General features: G+C 37.8%; 1 protein-coding gene across 2 annotated transcripts in view; it reads right to left on the minus strand.

Annotated features, from left to right (window-relative positions):
• LOC110460549 (TBC1 domain family member 4-like) overlaps positions 1-18,759 on the minus strand; it is a 55,097-nt gene that overhangs the window by 7,720 nt on the left and 28,618 nt on the right. For both annotated transcript variants that reach the window (XM_021513517.1, XM_021513516.1), the window contains exons 5-11: positions 13,659-13,779; positions 8,751-8,842; positions 7,143-7,268; positions 2,595-2,693; positions 1,967-2,050; positions 976-1,256; positions 380-546 (exon numbers count right to left, since the gene is read on the minus strand). In XM_021513517.1, coding sequence (XP_021369192.1) covers positions 380-546; positions 976-1,256; positions 1,967-2,050; positions 2,595-2,693; positions 7,143-7,268; positions 8,751-8,842; positions 13,659-13,779 — 970 coding nt within the window. The remainder of the gene's footprint in view (positions 1-379; positions 547-975; positions 1,257-1,966; positions 2,051-2,594; positions 2,694-7,142; positions 7,269-8,750; positions 8,843-13,658; positions 13,780-18,759) is intronic.

The following is an 18,759-nucleotide window of genomic DNA, read 5'->3' on the forward strand; positions in this document are numbered from 1 at the left end:
GTCATCCCTTTGTTGTCCACTACTAATTACAGTGACAGTGGTGTTTTGTTAGTCTAGTCATCCCTTTGTGTCCACTACTCATTACAGTGGCAGTGGTGTTTTGTTAGTCTGGTCATCCCTTTGTTGTCCACTACTCATTACAGTGACAGTGGTGTTTTGTTAGTCTAGTCATCCCTTTGTGTCCACTACTCATTACAGTGACAGTGGTGTTTTGTTAGTCTGGTCATTCCATTGTTGTCCACTACTCATTACAGTGACAGTGGTGTTTTGTTAGTCTGGTCAATCTGTTTTCTATTTTTAGACAGAAGCTAGCTGGTGTGTATATAACTGTCTTTTGCTTACAGTCATGTCAGTGTGACAATATTGTAACAGAACATACCAGGCAGTGTTGGACTGATGGGGGCCCGGGCAGGGGTGACAACTCTGTTGAAGATAGCCTGCCTCCAGGAGCCGCGTCGCTTAGGGGTGTAGTTGTGGGGGGTTCCGTTGGTGTCTGTGGAGGATGGAGGGGTATTGCGTCTAGATCCACTCCCCACAAACAGGAACCTGATAGATAAGTATTAATGATGTAATTATAAGTACATGTGTTGGAGTCAATAATCACAGGATACCAGTACAACTAGCACAAAAGCCTACATTATTTCCCATTCTCAACTCTTCATTAACACCCCCTGTAGTCAAAACTTTGATGATCCAAAGCCAGTGCAGTCTTTATTTAATAACAAAACCCATAATCAAACACAAATAATCTTAGCTCCTATTGTTTTAACCTCTAAGATTATTGACCCAGTCCCTGTAATCCTGTGTCTTATGACAATGATCCCAGTATCTCAACCCAACTCCTATCTATATATAGCTACGGTTCTATATATATCCTGTGATCCAAATCTTTGCAGTTCCATCTCCATGATTCCAGCCCTTGTTGCCAAAGCTCCTGTGTCCCCGACCCCTTTGGTCCCAGCCCTGCTAACTTACATTTGCTTCATAGGACTGTTGGTACTAGCCCTACGTGAGGCATGCTGTTTGAAGTCTTCCTGCGGGGTCTCTAAGTGACCTTTGTTGTTGTAGCGGGACTTGAGGGTAGCATCTGGCATGGCTCCGACAGTGGAGCTGCGTGGACGTCCTAATTTAGGAGACGAAGGGGGAGTGGTTTCCACTGGAACAGGGGGTCCCGTTGGAAACTGAAAGTGGACGTCTTTGGTGAATGCTGGTGATGGCATTGGTGAAGCCTCAGGTGTGGATGTTGCTGAGGAATCCTGAAATCAAATATAAAAATCTTAATTGTTGATATTTTTTAATACATTTTATATATGCTTTCAGAACAAAGGCCTTTTTTTATTTTACAAAACTCAAACAGGAGTTTACAACCAAAACCATCTTCATGTCATGCCTGGTAAAGATGCTGTGATACAAGCCAAACTACATTTTAAATACCACAGCCAAAGCACATAGCAAAGGTAAATTATGCAGACATATACACACACATATATGAGTGGAGATGTGTACATCCACACAACCACTGAGCATTGTCTGAAGTGTCATAGCTAGGAAGACATGTGTGGTATATATTGCTTTCAACATGTCCTTACATAGCTATGTTCTTTATTTCCATGTAGTCAAAAACACTTTAGAGACAGATTAACATAATCTCAGTTGCTTGTTTCTGAATCTTTTTAAAAACTTCCAGCAAAATTATGTCATTTAAAAAATGAAAACTTGTTAAAATTACTTCTCTCCATATTGCAGTTTCTGTAAAAGTAAAACGCTAAGTTTATTAGGTAAAGATTTTACATGCTTCCTACAAACCAGATTCAGGATAGCAGCCATTTTGACAGTGTAATTTGAATATTAAGGTCGGATTGTAGTTATCATAAATGATCCTCTTTTTGTGAGAACTGGTCAGTCTTAGTCCTATGTAACACAGACTGCTATGACTGTATGTAAAGTGCCGGAGACAGGCTGTTACCATTGAGCGGGTCATGCTGCTGTCACTGTCTGCCGTTCCACTTCTCTGTCTGAACGCTTCCCTGGCCTCGTCTTTCTTCCTGCCCTGTAAAGGTCAAGGTCACCTTTAAAGATATCAATCTTAGGGAAAGGAAATATCTAATTATTCAATGGTGATTCCAATGTCAAGGCCACACACACAGGTCAAGCTGACACATAAACAGTCAGTTGGAATATCATTTCTACCATACAGATTCAAATGCCTTGTTCCTTTGATATAATGATAGTAAAAATCATAGATGGTGAACTCAATATTTCTTTGATGGTTAATGTAAGTTTGAGAATGTTCAATAAGAAAAAATAAAATATTTCAGAAATACATTTTAAAGCTTTTCTAGGAAGGTAGCAGGAAGCTCAAACTAAGAAATATGAAACTCATCAGATTTCTTATAGATGAATGGAGGAACACCAGAAACTGATAAGTATTACACTCGTATTTACTATACTACCCTAGCTAATCAATCCTCACATAAGTAAAGGTGTATTAGTTCATAATATGTACTATAGATACTACAGCACCCTACTTAATTAATCCTCACAGGTGTGTTAGTGTATTTGAGGTAGTGATACTATACTACATGTACACTTGCCAGTAAATTATCAAAGGAGTGAGCCAGACTCTTCTTGCAGCGGTTCTTCAGATTATCCAATGCCAGTGCTGCCTTCCCCTTGCCTTCTAGTAGATTGAACTGAAAATAAATTATAGACATAACTAGATCACAATTTGAATACTGGCCATTTGAGAAATATCAGATATATTACAAAATGTTATTGGATCTAAGGGCTCAGTTCCAGAATCACACTGTAATGGTATGTGATGGGAAATGGGAGAAACCAATTGATATAATAAATGGTAAACAGATCTGGCTTTAAGCTCAGAATTCATAATGTAGTCTCGATATAATTAATTATGTAATATACCTTATATGAAATATATACAGTATCTCTAACAGATATTTCATATCCTTTCCTTCTCACATAAATATATACAATACTATAAATACAATTAGATATAAGGAGTACAACTTTATTGTCATTACTTTGCTTTCGTTTTGTCATCAACATTTATATCACTAATAAATTTATGTCGAAGTGCTTAGTCATCATTTCCTGTTTTAACTCTGTGGTTGGTGGGAGAGGGTTTTCTCCCTTTACCTTCTCAATACCTCCTCACAATGTTCTGTTAACATTATAACCTTCGGATCAAACACCAATCTAGTCAGAGTACCTAAGCAGTGTGAATATATCGTAATTTTTCAGCAACCCGTTCTTCAATGAATCAGGCACAGTAGCAATATTTTTATTGAAATTGTTAAGATATTCCAAATATTTTTTTCTTCATTTTCGAAAAATAAAGCCATTTAATTGCTAGATGAAGCATCCTGTAATAGACATAACCCTAGGCAAATAAATCACTAAGTAGAAGGCACAACACCGGATCAACAAATCACTAAGTAGTAGGTACAACACCGGATCAATAAATCACTAAGTAGTATGTACAACACCGGATCACAAATCACTAAGCAGTAGGCACAACACCGGATCAACAAATCACTAAGTAGTTAAGGTACAACACCGGATCAACAAATCACTAAGTAGTAGGCACAAAAACCGGATCAACAAATCACTAAGTAGTAAGTACAACACCGGTTCAACAAATCACTAAGTAGTATGTACAACACCGGATCAACAAATCACTAAGTAGTAGGCACAACACCGGATCAACAAAGCACTAAGTAGTATGTATAACACCAGATCAACAAATCACTAAGTAGTTAAGGTACAACACCGGATCAACAAATCACTAAGTAGTATGTACAACACCGGATCAACAAATCACTAAGTAGTAGGCACAACACCAATTTAACAAATCAAAGATGATACTTACCATTTATAGAGAAGTGTGATTATGATGTATATTATACAGATATAAGAATGTTTGGTATGCTACCTAGTTAAGATATCTATACTTCTGTTCTGTGGTGTGCCATTATGCTGTCTGACATGTTGGGTTTAACAAGAGCTGTCGGAGAACAGCACAGCTCGTCTAGATCTATTGCCTAATAAGCCATCACTTGTTGTGTTATAATTAGGTTTTTTATAAACCCCATGTCAGTAACTGTTTTCAAGGCTTTATATCATAATCACAGAGGATTTTTATTTTTATTTTTTAGGCTTAAACGTTGTCTTTAATGTCTGATCAACACAAACACATTTGTCATTTACAGAGAGTACTATTGTTGGAGGAAAGTTGAATACCTGGAGGGAACCATCAACCTACAGCAAGTTATATGCAATTTTGTAACATTTCGGCTTAAAAAGGAGTGTATTGAAATAATTTATGAGACTTTTAGCATAACAATTTGTAGCACCACAACAGTTTAAAAAGTATATAAGGAAAAATAGGTATGATAGCTAGAGACTAAAAATATAAGGTAAACAGAAAGACCAAGAATGGACAAAATTACAGCGAGCCATTCAACATTGGCTGTTATTTCATTGTGTCAACATATGTACAGGTAATTCATTATTGTATAATTCATTAGCTCTTTTTCCATTTTACACTGTGTCTATGTAGAGCTCTTGTGACCTGAGTTTACAAGGTGTATTCATGTAGAACCATTTAAACCTTTTTAACAGTTACCCACTGTGAGTGAGTACACAGGTATAATAATTTCAACACTTGTTATGCGTCTACACTGTGTGTGTACACATGTATTTAAACATATCTATAACCTGTTTATCGTTTTATTTAGCATTCACTGATGCTGTGTGTACTTCCTACTGATTCTTTAGGTCACAAAATATAGCTTTGTGGTCTGAGAAATGGGATTCCAGTATTCCATGTGAAACGATACTCAGGTTGATGTATAGACACCAAATATGTTACAGTGTTGCTGTCTGAGCAAGTCAATGTTGAAGTCTCCCATAATGACAAATGAGTGTTTCTTAGTTTGTAATGTTTTCTGAACATTTTTCAAAAAAAGTTCCAGTTCTTTAGAACATGCTGATGATGCATATAGTGTGACGACTGTAAATGGTGTAGTGTCAGTTGCAATGTCAAATAATACAGCTTCTATACACGTTTTATTAATATTTCTGCTAGACTTGTAAGTTTGAAATAGTGAGCTTTTTTCTCTCTCACATAAACCATGAGTCCATATGGAGTTGTTCGAGTAGAACTAAATGTTGGCACAAAACTGTGATGATTATATTCTGGAAAATTGTAGAATTGTTTATGTTCAGTTTGTGTAAATTTGCATTCTGCAAACATTATGACATCAAAACACATATATCTGTGATCAACTTTAATGTCCTGTATGTGTTTGTGTAATGATCTAACCTTTTGGAATAAAATGTCAGTAGTATAAAGATTTTGAGGTGTCCTGTTCTCAAGCAACATTGCTTCACCCCGTAGTCGCTGTATTTCTTAGACAACTTGTTTGTCAATTCGAATAGCACATAGATTTTCTAGTTTTGTGACCCTGCTTATAGCTACATAGTGAGCATGACAGAATGAACAGCCAGAGAAATCTACAACGGCATATTCCATAGTATCTCCCTGTCATCTGTGACAGGTCTTTCCTGCAGCACATCAAAAAGGTGTTTTTTTTAAAGTATTTGATCCCCACCCACTCTGGCCCGGCTCCGTACATAAATGTACCATGTCTAAAAGTTTCCAAGTTCCTACCTCAAACTGTGTAGAAAAAGTTTTTTACCCCTTATCCCTCAAGTACCCCTACCCCCACCCCATCGCCATATGCTAAAATAATTTGCTTTAGAATGTAGAACTCATGATTATGTTTGATCAGATATGTGGGAGGGGTGTCAGGTATTTTATATGTACAATCTTGAATCCCCTTCCCCTAAGGATGCTTCCTGCCTTTGGTTGAAATCTGCCCAGTAGTTTCAAAAGAACTAGAACTTGCCCTAAAACGTTTACCTGTGGAACTTGCCCAAAAACTTTAATTAATTCCAAAAGACTTGTGTTTCGGACCAATAATGAGTAAATAGGGTTTAATTTGTTGCTAAGGAAACTCCAGGCAATTGCTGCAACCAAATTACAATGAAAAATTAACTAAAAGTTAAAACACCATACACAGCTTCCCAAAAACTTTAACCAAGTGGGATGGCAACAGCAACGCCGTTGGTACTACTATAGCCCCCCTATTCTTCGAATAGACAAGCTAAAAAAGTGAACACTATTTATTTTATATGACATAACAATTACAAATTGTATGACTCGTGTTTGTCCCGAGAGAAACACACACATGAACACAGTTCTGAAAATCTATACAGTCAAGTAGGTGACCTCATATACCTCTTCATATTCAAATAGGAAACTAAACCCTTACTTTTTTGTACTTGTATTAATGTTATAAATGCTAACTGTATTTTGTCCTTATATCTGCCCTGTATTCCTATTTTGACCATGGTCTAAGAAATGGGAGTGTTTCTGTAACAAGTTGTCTGCCCCTACCAGATCTCTGTTTGTGAGCCATCTTGCTGCCTGATATATGGGAGTGTTTGGTATGTGACACACTTATCTTCCTTTACCTCAGATCTGTGATCTGTTTAGTATTTGACACAGTTGTCTGCCCTTACCCTGTTCAGTGTGCAATCATGCTGCCAAAAATATATAGGAGTGTTTGGTATGTGACACAGTTGTCTGCCCTTACCTCTGTTCTGTCGGCCAATAGCTTGCTATCTGATATATGAGAGCATTTGGTATTTGTTACAGTTGTCTGCCCTTACCTCTGTTCTGTGGGCAATCTTAGCTTGCTGTGAGATATATAGGAGTGTTTAGTATGTGACACAGTTGTCTGCCCTCACCTCTGTTCTGTCGGCCAATAGCTTGCTATCTGATATATAGGAGCATTTGGTATTTGTTACAGTTGTCTGCCCTTACCTCTGTTCTGTGGGCAATCTTAGCTTGCTCTAAGATATATAGGAGTGTTTGGTATGTGACACAGCTGTCTGCCCTTACCTCTGTTCTGTGGGCAATCTTAGCTTGCTCTGAGATATATAGGAGTGTTTGGTATGTGACACAGTTGTCTGCCCTTACCTCTGTTCTCTGGGTCATTTTGATGTCCGATACATGGAAGTATTTGGTTGGTAATACAGTTGTCTTCCCTTACCTCTGTTTTGTGAGCCATCTTGCTGTCTGAGATATGGGAGTGCTCTTTCTGTTTATTCTCACACAGCTTTCTGAGACCAATCATCACAACTTCCACCATCTCATCATAGCTTTGGGGATTCTCAATCTGGAATGGTACAATTAACACTCCAGTTATAAAGACTAATTACTGTAGAAACTAATACAGAATTACACTGTGACTGTATTCAGGTTTACCTACAATAACTTTAAAATCACGGATGCAGCTGTACTTTTCCCACAACAAAACACAAAGATGTCAGTCCTGAATGGGAGAGAAAAAATGTTTTTCTAGCAATTCCATCGCAACAACTCTGTAGGATACTGTTCAACTACAATCTCTATCCACCAGGCCTGGAATATAATAGTATTTGTAATGAGAGTTGTTGTAGCATCAATCCTGATAAAAATTGTAGTAGTTGCTGATGTTTTTGTACAACCAAACCTGGACACTTAAAACTTTACTCAACGGAAATAGTATTCATGGAACAGGGATAACAAAACAATTTACAAGAGGGTTTTCAATATTAAAAAAAAAAAAAAAAAAAAAAAAAAAACATCACTAATGTGTGAAATACATGCATTTCATGTTTTATGAAATGGGTTTAAAAACATACAATAGCATCCTTTAAATCAGAATCCTTTCTAAATATGCACAAAAAGAAATTGGCGTTCTTTTATCTGTGATTTTTACCGTGATGTTAAATTGCATCCTACCTCAGAGGAAGAAACACTGAGACATCTTGAGCCCTTTAACACCTTTGTCACGACAACACAAAAACCGGAATAAAATCCACTAGTTTCAACATGTGAAAGCAATCAAATAATTATGTAAATTTTGAACTATGACCTTTGAAATAACTGAAAGCAATCATGGTTAGTGAAAACAATGTGAAAAATTTGCAACAACACATTAAAAACCCATCAGTAGTAAAAATCAATATACCCATAAAAATCCAATTCTTTTGAAATGCCATGAATAAAGGAGGGCCTAAATTCTAGTAATACATGATCGTACAATAATGTAGAGCTGATGAATCAATGTCATAATGAAGTGTTAGTTCAGAGTGCCATCAAACTGATGTAACTTACTGTCTAAACCTAAGTAGGTGTAAGTGTAGGTGTAGGTTTAGGTGTAAGTATATGTGTAAGTATAGGTGTAAGTGTAGGTGTAGGTTTAGGTGTAAGTATAGGTGTAAGTGTAGGTGTAAGTATAGGTGTAAGTGTAGGTGTAAGTGTAAGTGTAGGTGTAGGTGTAGGTGTAGGTGTAAGTGTAGGTGTAAGTGTAGGTGTAGGTGTAGGTGTAGGTGTAGATGTAAGTGTAGGTGCAGGTGTAAGTGTAGGTGTAGGTGTAAGTGTAGGTGTAAGTGTAGTGCAGGTGTAAGTGTAGGTGTAGGTGTAAGTGTAGGTGTAAGTGTAGGTGTAAGTGTAGGTGAAGGTGTAAGTGTAGGTTTAGGTTTAGGTGTAGGTGTAGGTGTAAGTATAGGTGTAAGTGTAGGTGATAGTGTAGAGGTAAATGTAGGTGTAGGTGTAGGTGTAGGTGCAGGTGTAAGTGTAGGTGTAAGTGTAGGAGTACTGAGCTGACACTGACCTTGAGTATGTTGTGAACTAGAGCCGTGTCCCTCTCAGGAAGGTTCTGTATTCTCCGCACCAGCAGTTCATAGGCATCATGGGCAGACAGATCTGAGTGAACAATAAGAACGCTTTGTCAGATTAACGTGACACTGACATGGAGAGGCAGTTATTTTTACACTTAGACAGAGAGCCACATTAATGCCATAAAATCCTGGGGGGGATGGGTGGTTTTTTTTCAAAAGAACGGACATTTATCTTTTCAAATCAAAAACTTGAGGATTGTTTTCAACATTCACAATAACAGAACTTTGTTAATTTAGAAATCCTGGAGGTTGGGCAGTGGCACTATTCTATACAAGATGACACTTTAATCATTTAGAAATCCTGGAGGTTGGGCAGTGGCACTATTCTAAACAAGATGACACTTTCATAATTTAGAAATCCTGGAGGTGGGCAGTGACACTATTCCATACAAGATGACACTTTAATAATTTAGAAATCCTGGAGGTTGGATAGTGGCACTATTGTATACAAGATGACACTTTAATAATTTAGAAATCCTTGAGGCTGGGCAGTGGCCCTATCCTATACAAGATGACACTTTAATAATTTAGAGATCCAGACAAGGGAACTGCTTTTTACAAGAACAGAACTTTGTTAAATATTACGAAAATAGATGAGAAATAGCACCAAGTACAATCTGAATTATTAAAGTAACAACTAACATGACCATGACCTTTGACCTGTGAATGCCAAAATAAAGAGCAGATGATAAAGACCAAAGTTTATAGCCCAAAACACAGCATGTCCAGATAATGCACATACATGTACAGCCTGTTTGTTTATTTGAGTCGTTTTAGATCTGCTTCACTACCAGCTTCACTACCGAGTAAGTTGGAGTAGTGCGGCTATCCTGCACACAGATCCACATACAGCTGGGTGATTTCAGTATAATACCCCCACCAGATTCTGTTTCTTCATAAAGGCTGAACACCACAAATCACTTAAAAATATATATTTCATGAAGCTGTAACAAAGAACCTTGGTTAGCTGTTCCTGAACTCTGGTGAAAAAAGCTGAAATAAGGCTACATGATTTAATTTGTAAATGTAATCAAAAGATTTTTAAATAAATTTGCAAACAAGTTCAAAGCAACTAAAGATAAGGATAATGTGTGGTCTGATATGACCCATTACGACCCTACATTATAGTGTATAATGGTATTTATTACATACTTACTAATAAATACGGGGTTTTTGTATATGCGATACGACACAATTGCTCTTAGCCATATCAGCCCTCGCCGTATCACACCCCAAAAGCCATATCACACCCCAAAACCCATATCACACCCCAAAACCCGTATCACACCCCAAAACCCGTATCACACCCCTTTTGGATTTTTTTTCGTTTTTCAATATTTCAAAAGATTTTTTTTATCATAAGATAGTAGCTTTTATTAGTAAGTATGTAATAAACAGAATTAAACATCACTTTTTCCATATCACACCCAGTATCAACACTCGACTAATATCAGCCCTCGGGCCTTTGGCCCTTGGGCTGATATTGCAGTCTCGGGTTGATACTGGGTGTGATATGGAAAAAGGCATGTATTATTCTCTATGTCACAACGAAGATCTACAACTTACATATAATCCAATAGCATCAATTATTGGATGTGACATCTGCAAAAATTATACACTGAAATTCATTGATCACTGTCGAACAATCAAAATTCAGGACCAAAAATTGTAGAACATCCAAAACATAGTGTGTATATCCTTACCTTTTTTAAGGTGGTTTATGGTTAAGCTTAAATAATCCATCTCAATCACTTAATATATGATCTAAATCAACTTCTTACGTGATCCAACTCCATCTCTTTCATATGTTTTCATATGGTAACATTCATCCTTATATATTCAAACTCAGTCCCTTATATAATCCAACTCAGTCCATTATATACAGTAATCCAACTCAATCCCTTATATATACAGTAATCCAACTCAGTCCATTATATAATCCAACTCAGTCCATTATATAATCCAACTCAATCCCTTATATAATCCAACTCAGTCCATTATATAATCCAACTCAGTCTCTTATATAATCCAACTCAATCCCTTATATAATCCAACTCAATCCCTTATATGATCCTACTCAGTCCATTATATAATCCAACTCAATCCCTTATATAATCCAACTCAATCCCTTATATGATCAAACTCAGTCCCTTATATGATCCTACTCAGTCCATTATATGATCCAACTCAGTCCCTTATATGTTCCAACTCAGTCCCTTATATGTTCCAACTCAGTCCCTTATATATTCCAACTCAGTCAATTATATAATCAGTCCCTTATATAATCCAACCCAATCCATTATATAATCAAACTCAATCCCTTATATAATCCAACTCAGTCCATTATATAATCAGTCCCTTATATAATCAAACTCAATCCCTTATATAATCCAACTCAATCCCTTATATGATCCAACTCAATCCCTTATATGATCCAACTCAATCCCTTATATGATCCAACTCAGTCCCTTATATAATCCTACTCAGTCGCTTATATGATCCTACTCAGTCCCTCATATATTCCAACTCAGTCCTTGATATGATCCAACTATTTTTTTTATCCAACTCAGTCCCTTATATAATCCCACTTTGTTCTTATATGATCCAACTTAATCCCTTATATGAATCCCTTATATGATCCTACTCAGTCCCTCATATATTCCAACTCAATCCCTTATATGCTCTAACTCAATCCCATATGCAATCCAACTCAATTAATTGCTTAATATGAGGTCCAATTCAGTTTCTTATTAGAGCCCAATCTAGATTTCTCACACTGTAATATTATTCCTTATATAGCTGTGTGATCCAACTCATTTAATTGTGATTCAACTCAACCTGTCACATGGTCCAATACAATCTCTTGTAAAACTCAACCTGTCACATGGTCCAATACAATCTCTTGTGAACTCATGATCAACGTCCAACTCAATTGCTGGAATGATCCAACACTATCTGACGTAACTAACTCAATGTCTTACTTCAGCCAACTCATTTTCTTGTTTTATCCAACTAAATATTCTTTGTGACCCAAACTTCTCTCCTATTTGTCATTGGTGAATCTCAGTAGTTGATGAGAAAAGATCTGCAATTTCGATCTGCTGTAAAACTCAGCACATTCCAAGTTGATAAGATGAGCAGTGCATACTCCATACGATGAAGCGTTAATAAGATGGGAATACACACTCCATGTTTAATACTGTAATTACACAAGGGTGCAAAGTCATTTAAGCCCTGTACCGTGTGGAGCCTGTCTCCATGATTTTAGATTTTTGCATCATTCTTGAAAGCTGGATGGACATGCAAGGAGGTTGTAACTGAAGCAGGAACCGTCAGCTAGGCTTACTAGCAAGTCCTCAATGTATTCCGTAAAGACGAAGATTGATAGTCATAATTCTTTAACATGTGATAACCGGAATTCCACCAGCTTAGCTTGACATGTGTATAGGTTGTGTAAATGATTGGGGAGCTGTCTCCAATACAGTATTCTATATATGGCTTCCCTGACACATACATCTGCTTTTCCCTAATAAGCTAATACATTTACCAATAAATACATGCATTTGTGTTACAGAAACATGTGGAAAAGGTCATCACTTTTTTAGAAGGTCAATTGCAAACAAGATGAAAGCTTCAAGTGTTTTCAGTTACAAATAGAATTTACAATATCTTCAAGTTTCAGGCGTATGCAAATCAATAATGCTTCTCCGCAAACTTTGACAATTACAGAGAAATACACAATATTGAAATCTTTATTTTTTGTATGATGGCCTTTTCTATTAATGAAACATGGAAAAGTACATTGGCACAATCTATAACAGTCTGGATCTCCCCAGGGTAGGAATCCTAAAACACTACATGGATATATGCTTTGATTTAGGTAAATGTTTGATGTTCCTAGGATCACCAAACAATATCGCATGCCATAGTTTCACAGTTCTGATGTCCACAAACTAACACTGACAGGAATCTAAGCGAAGGTTGCAATGATATAACATTCATATTAAACATTCTTTCATCCTGGTAACAAGGTCCGGTATTCAAATGCAAGAGCTGTTTACTATGACAAAGGTCAAAGTTCAAATAAAGAGTGACCAACTCTAGTATATGTGACACTGTCATTGCAAGGTTTGGTGCTCTTAAAGTATGATGAAATTCAAGTTATACACAGAATAATATTTTTTAACAATATAGGTCAAAGGTCAAAATATAGGTCATATTGAATTACTTATAGTATATGACTCTGCAATCCCAGAAATGTACTGGTTCTATCATAACAGGGTACAAAGTTGGGTAATCCCTAGTGAAATAGTACAGAAGATATCACATAATGACACTCCTGACATTTTAATTCATATAAGTATAACAATATTAATATTATAGAAAATTTTGTACAACATCCATATATATAAGCAACACATTACAACCTTAAAATGCTGAATGGTAAAAAACCCATAAAACTTGGTTTACATGATATTTCCTGAAGGTCTAATAATTGTTGAAGGCCAAACCATACAAGTCAGTCTCTCACAAGATCTCGATGATTGCAGACCAATCCAGCCTCTGTGTGACTATCTTAAGTACTGCAATTAGCTTAATGTTTAACAAGCAAACTTTGACTAACAAACATGCTTTGCCTTGGTTGATGGTACAAGTACAAAATCTATGTACATGTACTATCGTTGGTGTTGTGTCTAACATTACACATTAACAGACAATTAACAATCATTTTGTCTCTAGATTTGTATACATGTCTTAAGACAAAATTCTGATATAAAGTTCCTTGGTGTCCCTGATCATTTGTAAACATACAAGAGAAGTAAGATTGAAACTGTACTTACTGTTGATCTCCTGGCACAGTCGATGCAGCTGATGTAAGGGACACATCTGACAGATCTGTTGGCGATTTTGTTCGTAAGCTGACTGGAATGCCGACCTCAGGACTGCCATAATCTCATCAACCTGCATTATACAGCCAACGTAGGTTACGTAACCATTACATAACTCTACAGAGCTGCTCTTATAAAATGGCATTTATTTGGTTACTTACGAAAAAGAATTTTAGATAGGGTCTGAAATGAAGAGTATCAACTACATGTACATGTAATTGTGTTATTACAATTGAATCTGCCATTTCAAAGGTTTTTAGAAAATAATTTGTGAAAATTATGTGACCTATAGTTTTAGTATACATATGTGACATTATGACTTTCTCATGAAACATCTACACACAAAATTAGATAAGTGGTTGTGATATGCTCCCGAAATCTGTATGCTCCCGAAATCTGTATTACACTGTATTTAGTACTTGAGGTTAACATAAAGGTCAAACAGAAGTCACAATGACATCAGTTTAGGGTGCAACACACTGCTTTCCCGTGATATACTTATATACAAAGTTTGATACCTATTCATGATCAGGAAACAGCAGCTGAGATTTGCTCTGGAAACCTGTATTATCAAGGTACACTATATTTTAGTACTTGAGATGACAAGATCTGGTCAAAGTCAAATAAAGGTCACATTGACCTCTTTTAAGGATGCATGCAATACTCTGCCTTCCTATATCATACATAATAACGTATTCAGTGTACAAACATTACACTACTACTGTATACATTTTTATAAATATAATTTATGTCATAATTATCCCTACCTAGATATTGACAACATAATTCATGGATTAGACCACTTTGTCTTAACCAAGTCAATGATGAATAGGATGAAGGTCAAATTCAGCGTCCACAACTTGGGCTGCATTATTGATACAAGTATTATCAGTAGCACTTATTTACCCAGATTCTATTTAATGTGTGCCTGGCTGGATGCTGTTCTGTCCTCAGCATCTGTCACGCTGTGGATAACAGCTTCTCTCCAATGCAACACTGAATCAAGGCCTTCCTTCATTAAATGCCCATTAAATGATTTCACAACTTAATATCTGAAAATAATTTCCAATTTTTCTCCCTATGAAGTTATATACATGTCAGCCATCACATATTTCCTCTGAATATAATTACAGAATCATCAGGTCTCTCCCGATCTTTTTGCAATCTTATGATTTAGATTGTTTTTGTATAAAAAAGGAAACCATTCATTATTTTCAGCCCACAGAGATGTAACATTTAAACATTATGATATGAACACTTAGCAGATTGATTTTTCAGCCTACCTACAAATAAGACCCGACACCCAAAGTAACTACTGTGTCGGTAAGAGTCAAAACACTTAAAGTCCAATCAATCTTGGATGGTCTTATTTCCTCACACGTCATTCACTCACGCCTTGCTAAACTTGGTACAAGATATAAAGCAGGTATATGGGAGCAAATGAAACAACAAGAGGCCCATGGGCCTAAACGGTCACCTGAGTCTACAGTATTTTTTTTTTTTGTTGCAATATGTACCAATTTGAGTAAAAAATAGTATAATGTTAACTTAACTTTGTCAGCACCATGAGCTGATCATTCCTAGACCAATTTTAAGCGAGATCGGCCTATTAGAATTTAGTAGCAAAATAGCGGCCATGGCAGCCAAATTGTATTTCTGATTGACCCGAAAAATAACAACACTTTGTCAGGACCATGAGCTGATCATTCCTACAAAGTTTCAGTTAAATCGGCCTAGCAGAACTTGACTTTAAGTTTGAAATAGGTTTTCAAAATGGCGGCCGTGGCGGCCATATTGGATTTCTGATCGACCCGAAAAATAACAACACTTTGTCAGGACCATGAGGCGATCATTCCTACCAACTTTCAGTTCAATCGGCCCAGCAGAACTTGACTTTAAGTTTGAAATGTAAAATGTTAACGGACGACGGCCGACGGACGACGGACGACGACGGACGAAAACGGATAGCAATAGGTCACTTGAGCTAAAGCTCAGGTGACCTAAAAATGTCTGTGTTTCTAGTGTTCCTTCATGTATCTAGTTGTATTGCCTACTCTATTGGCTATATGTCTGAACAATGTTTCTAAAATGAAATGTTTTGTACTTATATATATACAAGCTAATTTGTCTGGGTACATTTTGTACAGTATATAAAAGCTTACATTTATGGTACTGTAGTCAGACTGATTTACACTTTATATCAAAAGGCTTATAATGAATTTTTTTCTTAAACAGGCCTGAGGCTTTTTTTTTTCATTTTTATAGGCATGTATACAAGAATAGTTTGTATAGCAAAATATCTAGGCTAATTTTGTACAGTACAAATATATATGCTTATTAAGCGCTTTGTATATACCAGCTTATTTTGTATTGTTTAGATTTTATTCAGGAGCCCTTTACAAATGGTGTTTTGCATGTTGTTTTATGACTTGTTTATCAGTACCCACTATGTCATGTATATTGCCATGTCCTGTACACTAGTAGCTCTCTATATCCTGTACAATGTGGGGCCTCTGTGTCCTGTACAATGTGGGGCCTCTGTGTCCTGTACAATGTGGGGCCTCTGTGTACAATGTGGGCCCTCTATGTCCTGTACAACAGTAGCCCTCTATGTCCTGTACAACAGTAGCCCTCTATGTCCTGTACAATGTGGACCCTCTATGTCTTGTATAACATGGGCCCTTTATGTCCTGTACAATGTGGGCCCTCTATGTCCTGTACAATGTGGGCCCTCTATGTCCTGTACAATGTGGGGCCTTTATGTCCTGTACAATTTTGGCCCTCTATGTCCTGTACAATGAGGACCCTCTATGCCCTGTACAATGTGGGCCATCTATGTCCTGTACAATGTGGGGCCTTTATATCCTGTACAATGTGGGGCCTCTATGTCCTGTACAATGTGGGGCCTCTATGTCCTGTACAACAGTAGTTTTCTATGTCCTGTACAATGTGGGGCCTCTATGTCCTGTACAACAGTAGTTTTCTATGTCCTGTACAATGTGGGGCCTCTATGTCCTGTACAATGTGGGGCCTCTATGTCCTGTACAACAGTAGCCCTCTATGTCCTGTACAACAGTAGCCCTCTATGTCCTGTACAATGTGGGCCCCTTTATGTCCTGTACAATGGGGACCCTCTATGTCCTGTACAATGTGGGCCCTCTATGTCCTGTACAATGTGGGGCCTCCATGTCCTGTACAATGTGGGTCCTCTATGTCCTGTACAATGTGGGCACTCTATGTACTGTACAACATGGGCCCTCTTTGTACAGGACATAAATAAAGGGGCCTCTATATCTTGTACAACGTGGGCCCTCTATGTCCTATACAATGTTGGGCCTCTATATCCTGTACAATGTGGGCACTCTATGTCCTGTACAATGTGGGGCCTCTATGTCCTGTCCAATGTGGGCCCTCTATGTTCTGTACAATGTGGGCCCTCTATGCACTGTACAATGTGGGCCCTCTATGTCCTGTACAATGTGGGCCTCTATGTCCTGTACAACAGAAGCCCTCCATGTCCTGTACAATGTGGGGCCTTTATGTCCTGTACAATGTGGGCCCTCTATGTCCCGTACAATGTGGGGCCTCTATGTCCTGTACAATGTGGGGCCTCTAAGTCCTGTACAATGTGGGGCCTCTATGTCCTGTACAATGTGGGACCTCAATGACAGTAAATCTCTTATGTCCTGTACAATGTGGACCCCCTATGTCCTGTACAATGTGGGCCTTCCATGTCCTGTACAACATGGGGCCTTTAAGTCCTGTACAATGTGGGCCCTCTATGTCCTGTACAATGTGAGTCCTCTATGTCCTGGACAACATGGGACCTCTATGTCCTGTAAAACATGGGACCTCTATGTCCTGGACAACATTGGACCTCTGTGTCCTGTAAAACATGGAACCTCTATGTCCTTTCGATGTGAGCCCTCTACATGTTTGTCCTGTACAATGTGGACCCTCTTTGTCCTGTACAATGTGGACCCTCTATGTCCTGTACAATGTGAGTCCTCTATGTTCTATACAATGTGGGGCCTCTATGTCCTGTACAACAGTAGCTCTCTATGTCCTGTACAAAATGGACCCTCTATGTCCTGTACAATATGGACCCTCTATGTCCTGTACAATATGGACCCTCTATGTCCTGTACAATGTGGGCCCTATTTGTCCTGTACAATGTTGGGCCTCTATGTTCTATACAATGTGGAGCCTCTATATATGTCCGGTACAAGGTTGGGCCTTTATGTCCTTTGTGTTGACCTGTCCTGTTCATTAGGAACCCTCTATGTCCTTTGTGTTGACCTGTCCTGTACATTAGGAGCCCTCTATGTCCTGTACAACAGGAGCCTTCAATGTCATGTTTGTTAGGAGCCCTTTATGTCCTGTATATTCTAATTAGGAGCCCTCTATGTCCTTTGTGTTGACCTGTTCTGTACATTAGGAGCCCTCTATGTCCTTTGTGTTGACCTGTCCTGCACATTAGGAGCCCTCTATGTCCTTTGTATTGACCTGTTCTGTACATTAGGAGCCCTCTATGTCCTTTGTGTTGCCCTGTCCTGTACATTAGGAGCCCTCTATGTCCTGTACAACAGGAGCCTTCAATGCCATGTTTGTTAGGAGCCCTTTATGTCCTGTATATTCTAATTAGGATCCCTCTATGTCCTTTGTGTTGACCTGTTCTGTACATTAGGAGCCCTCTATGTCCTTTGTGTTGACATGTCCTGTACATTAGGAGCCCTCTATGTCCTGTACAACAGGAGCCTTCAATGTCATGTTTGTTAAGAGCCCTTTATGTCCTGTACATTCTTATTAGGAGCCCTCTATGTCCTTTGTGTTGACCTGTCCTGTACATTAGGAGCCCTCTATGTCCTGTACAACAGGAGCCTTTAATGCCATGTTAGTTAGGAGCCCTTTATGTCATGTATGTTGTCCTATGTGTTGTTCATCTTAAGTTTTCTATGTCCTATATGGTGCTATCACATGCTGTTATTTTGTACAATTTATCTATATTTTAGTTCCCTGTATGCATTGATTTTCACAAATATTACAATATCTG

Source organism: Mizuhopecten yessoensis, unplaced genomic scaffold, assembly GCF_002113885.1.
Source record: "Mizuhopecten yessoensis strain PY_sf001 unplaced genomic scaffold, ASM211388v2 scaffold10429, whole genome shotgun sequence".
In the NCBI taxonomy this organism is placed as follows: Eukaryota; Metazoa; Mollusca; class Bivalvia; order Pectinida; family Pectinidae; genus Mizuhopecten; species Mizuhopecten yessoensis.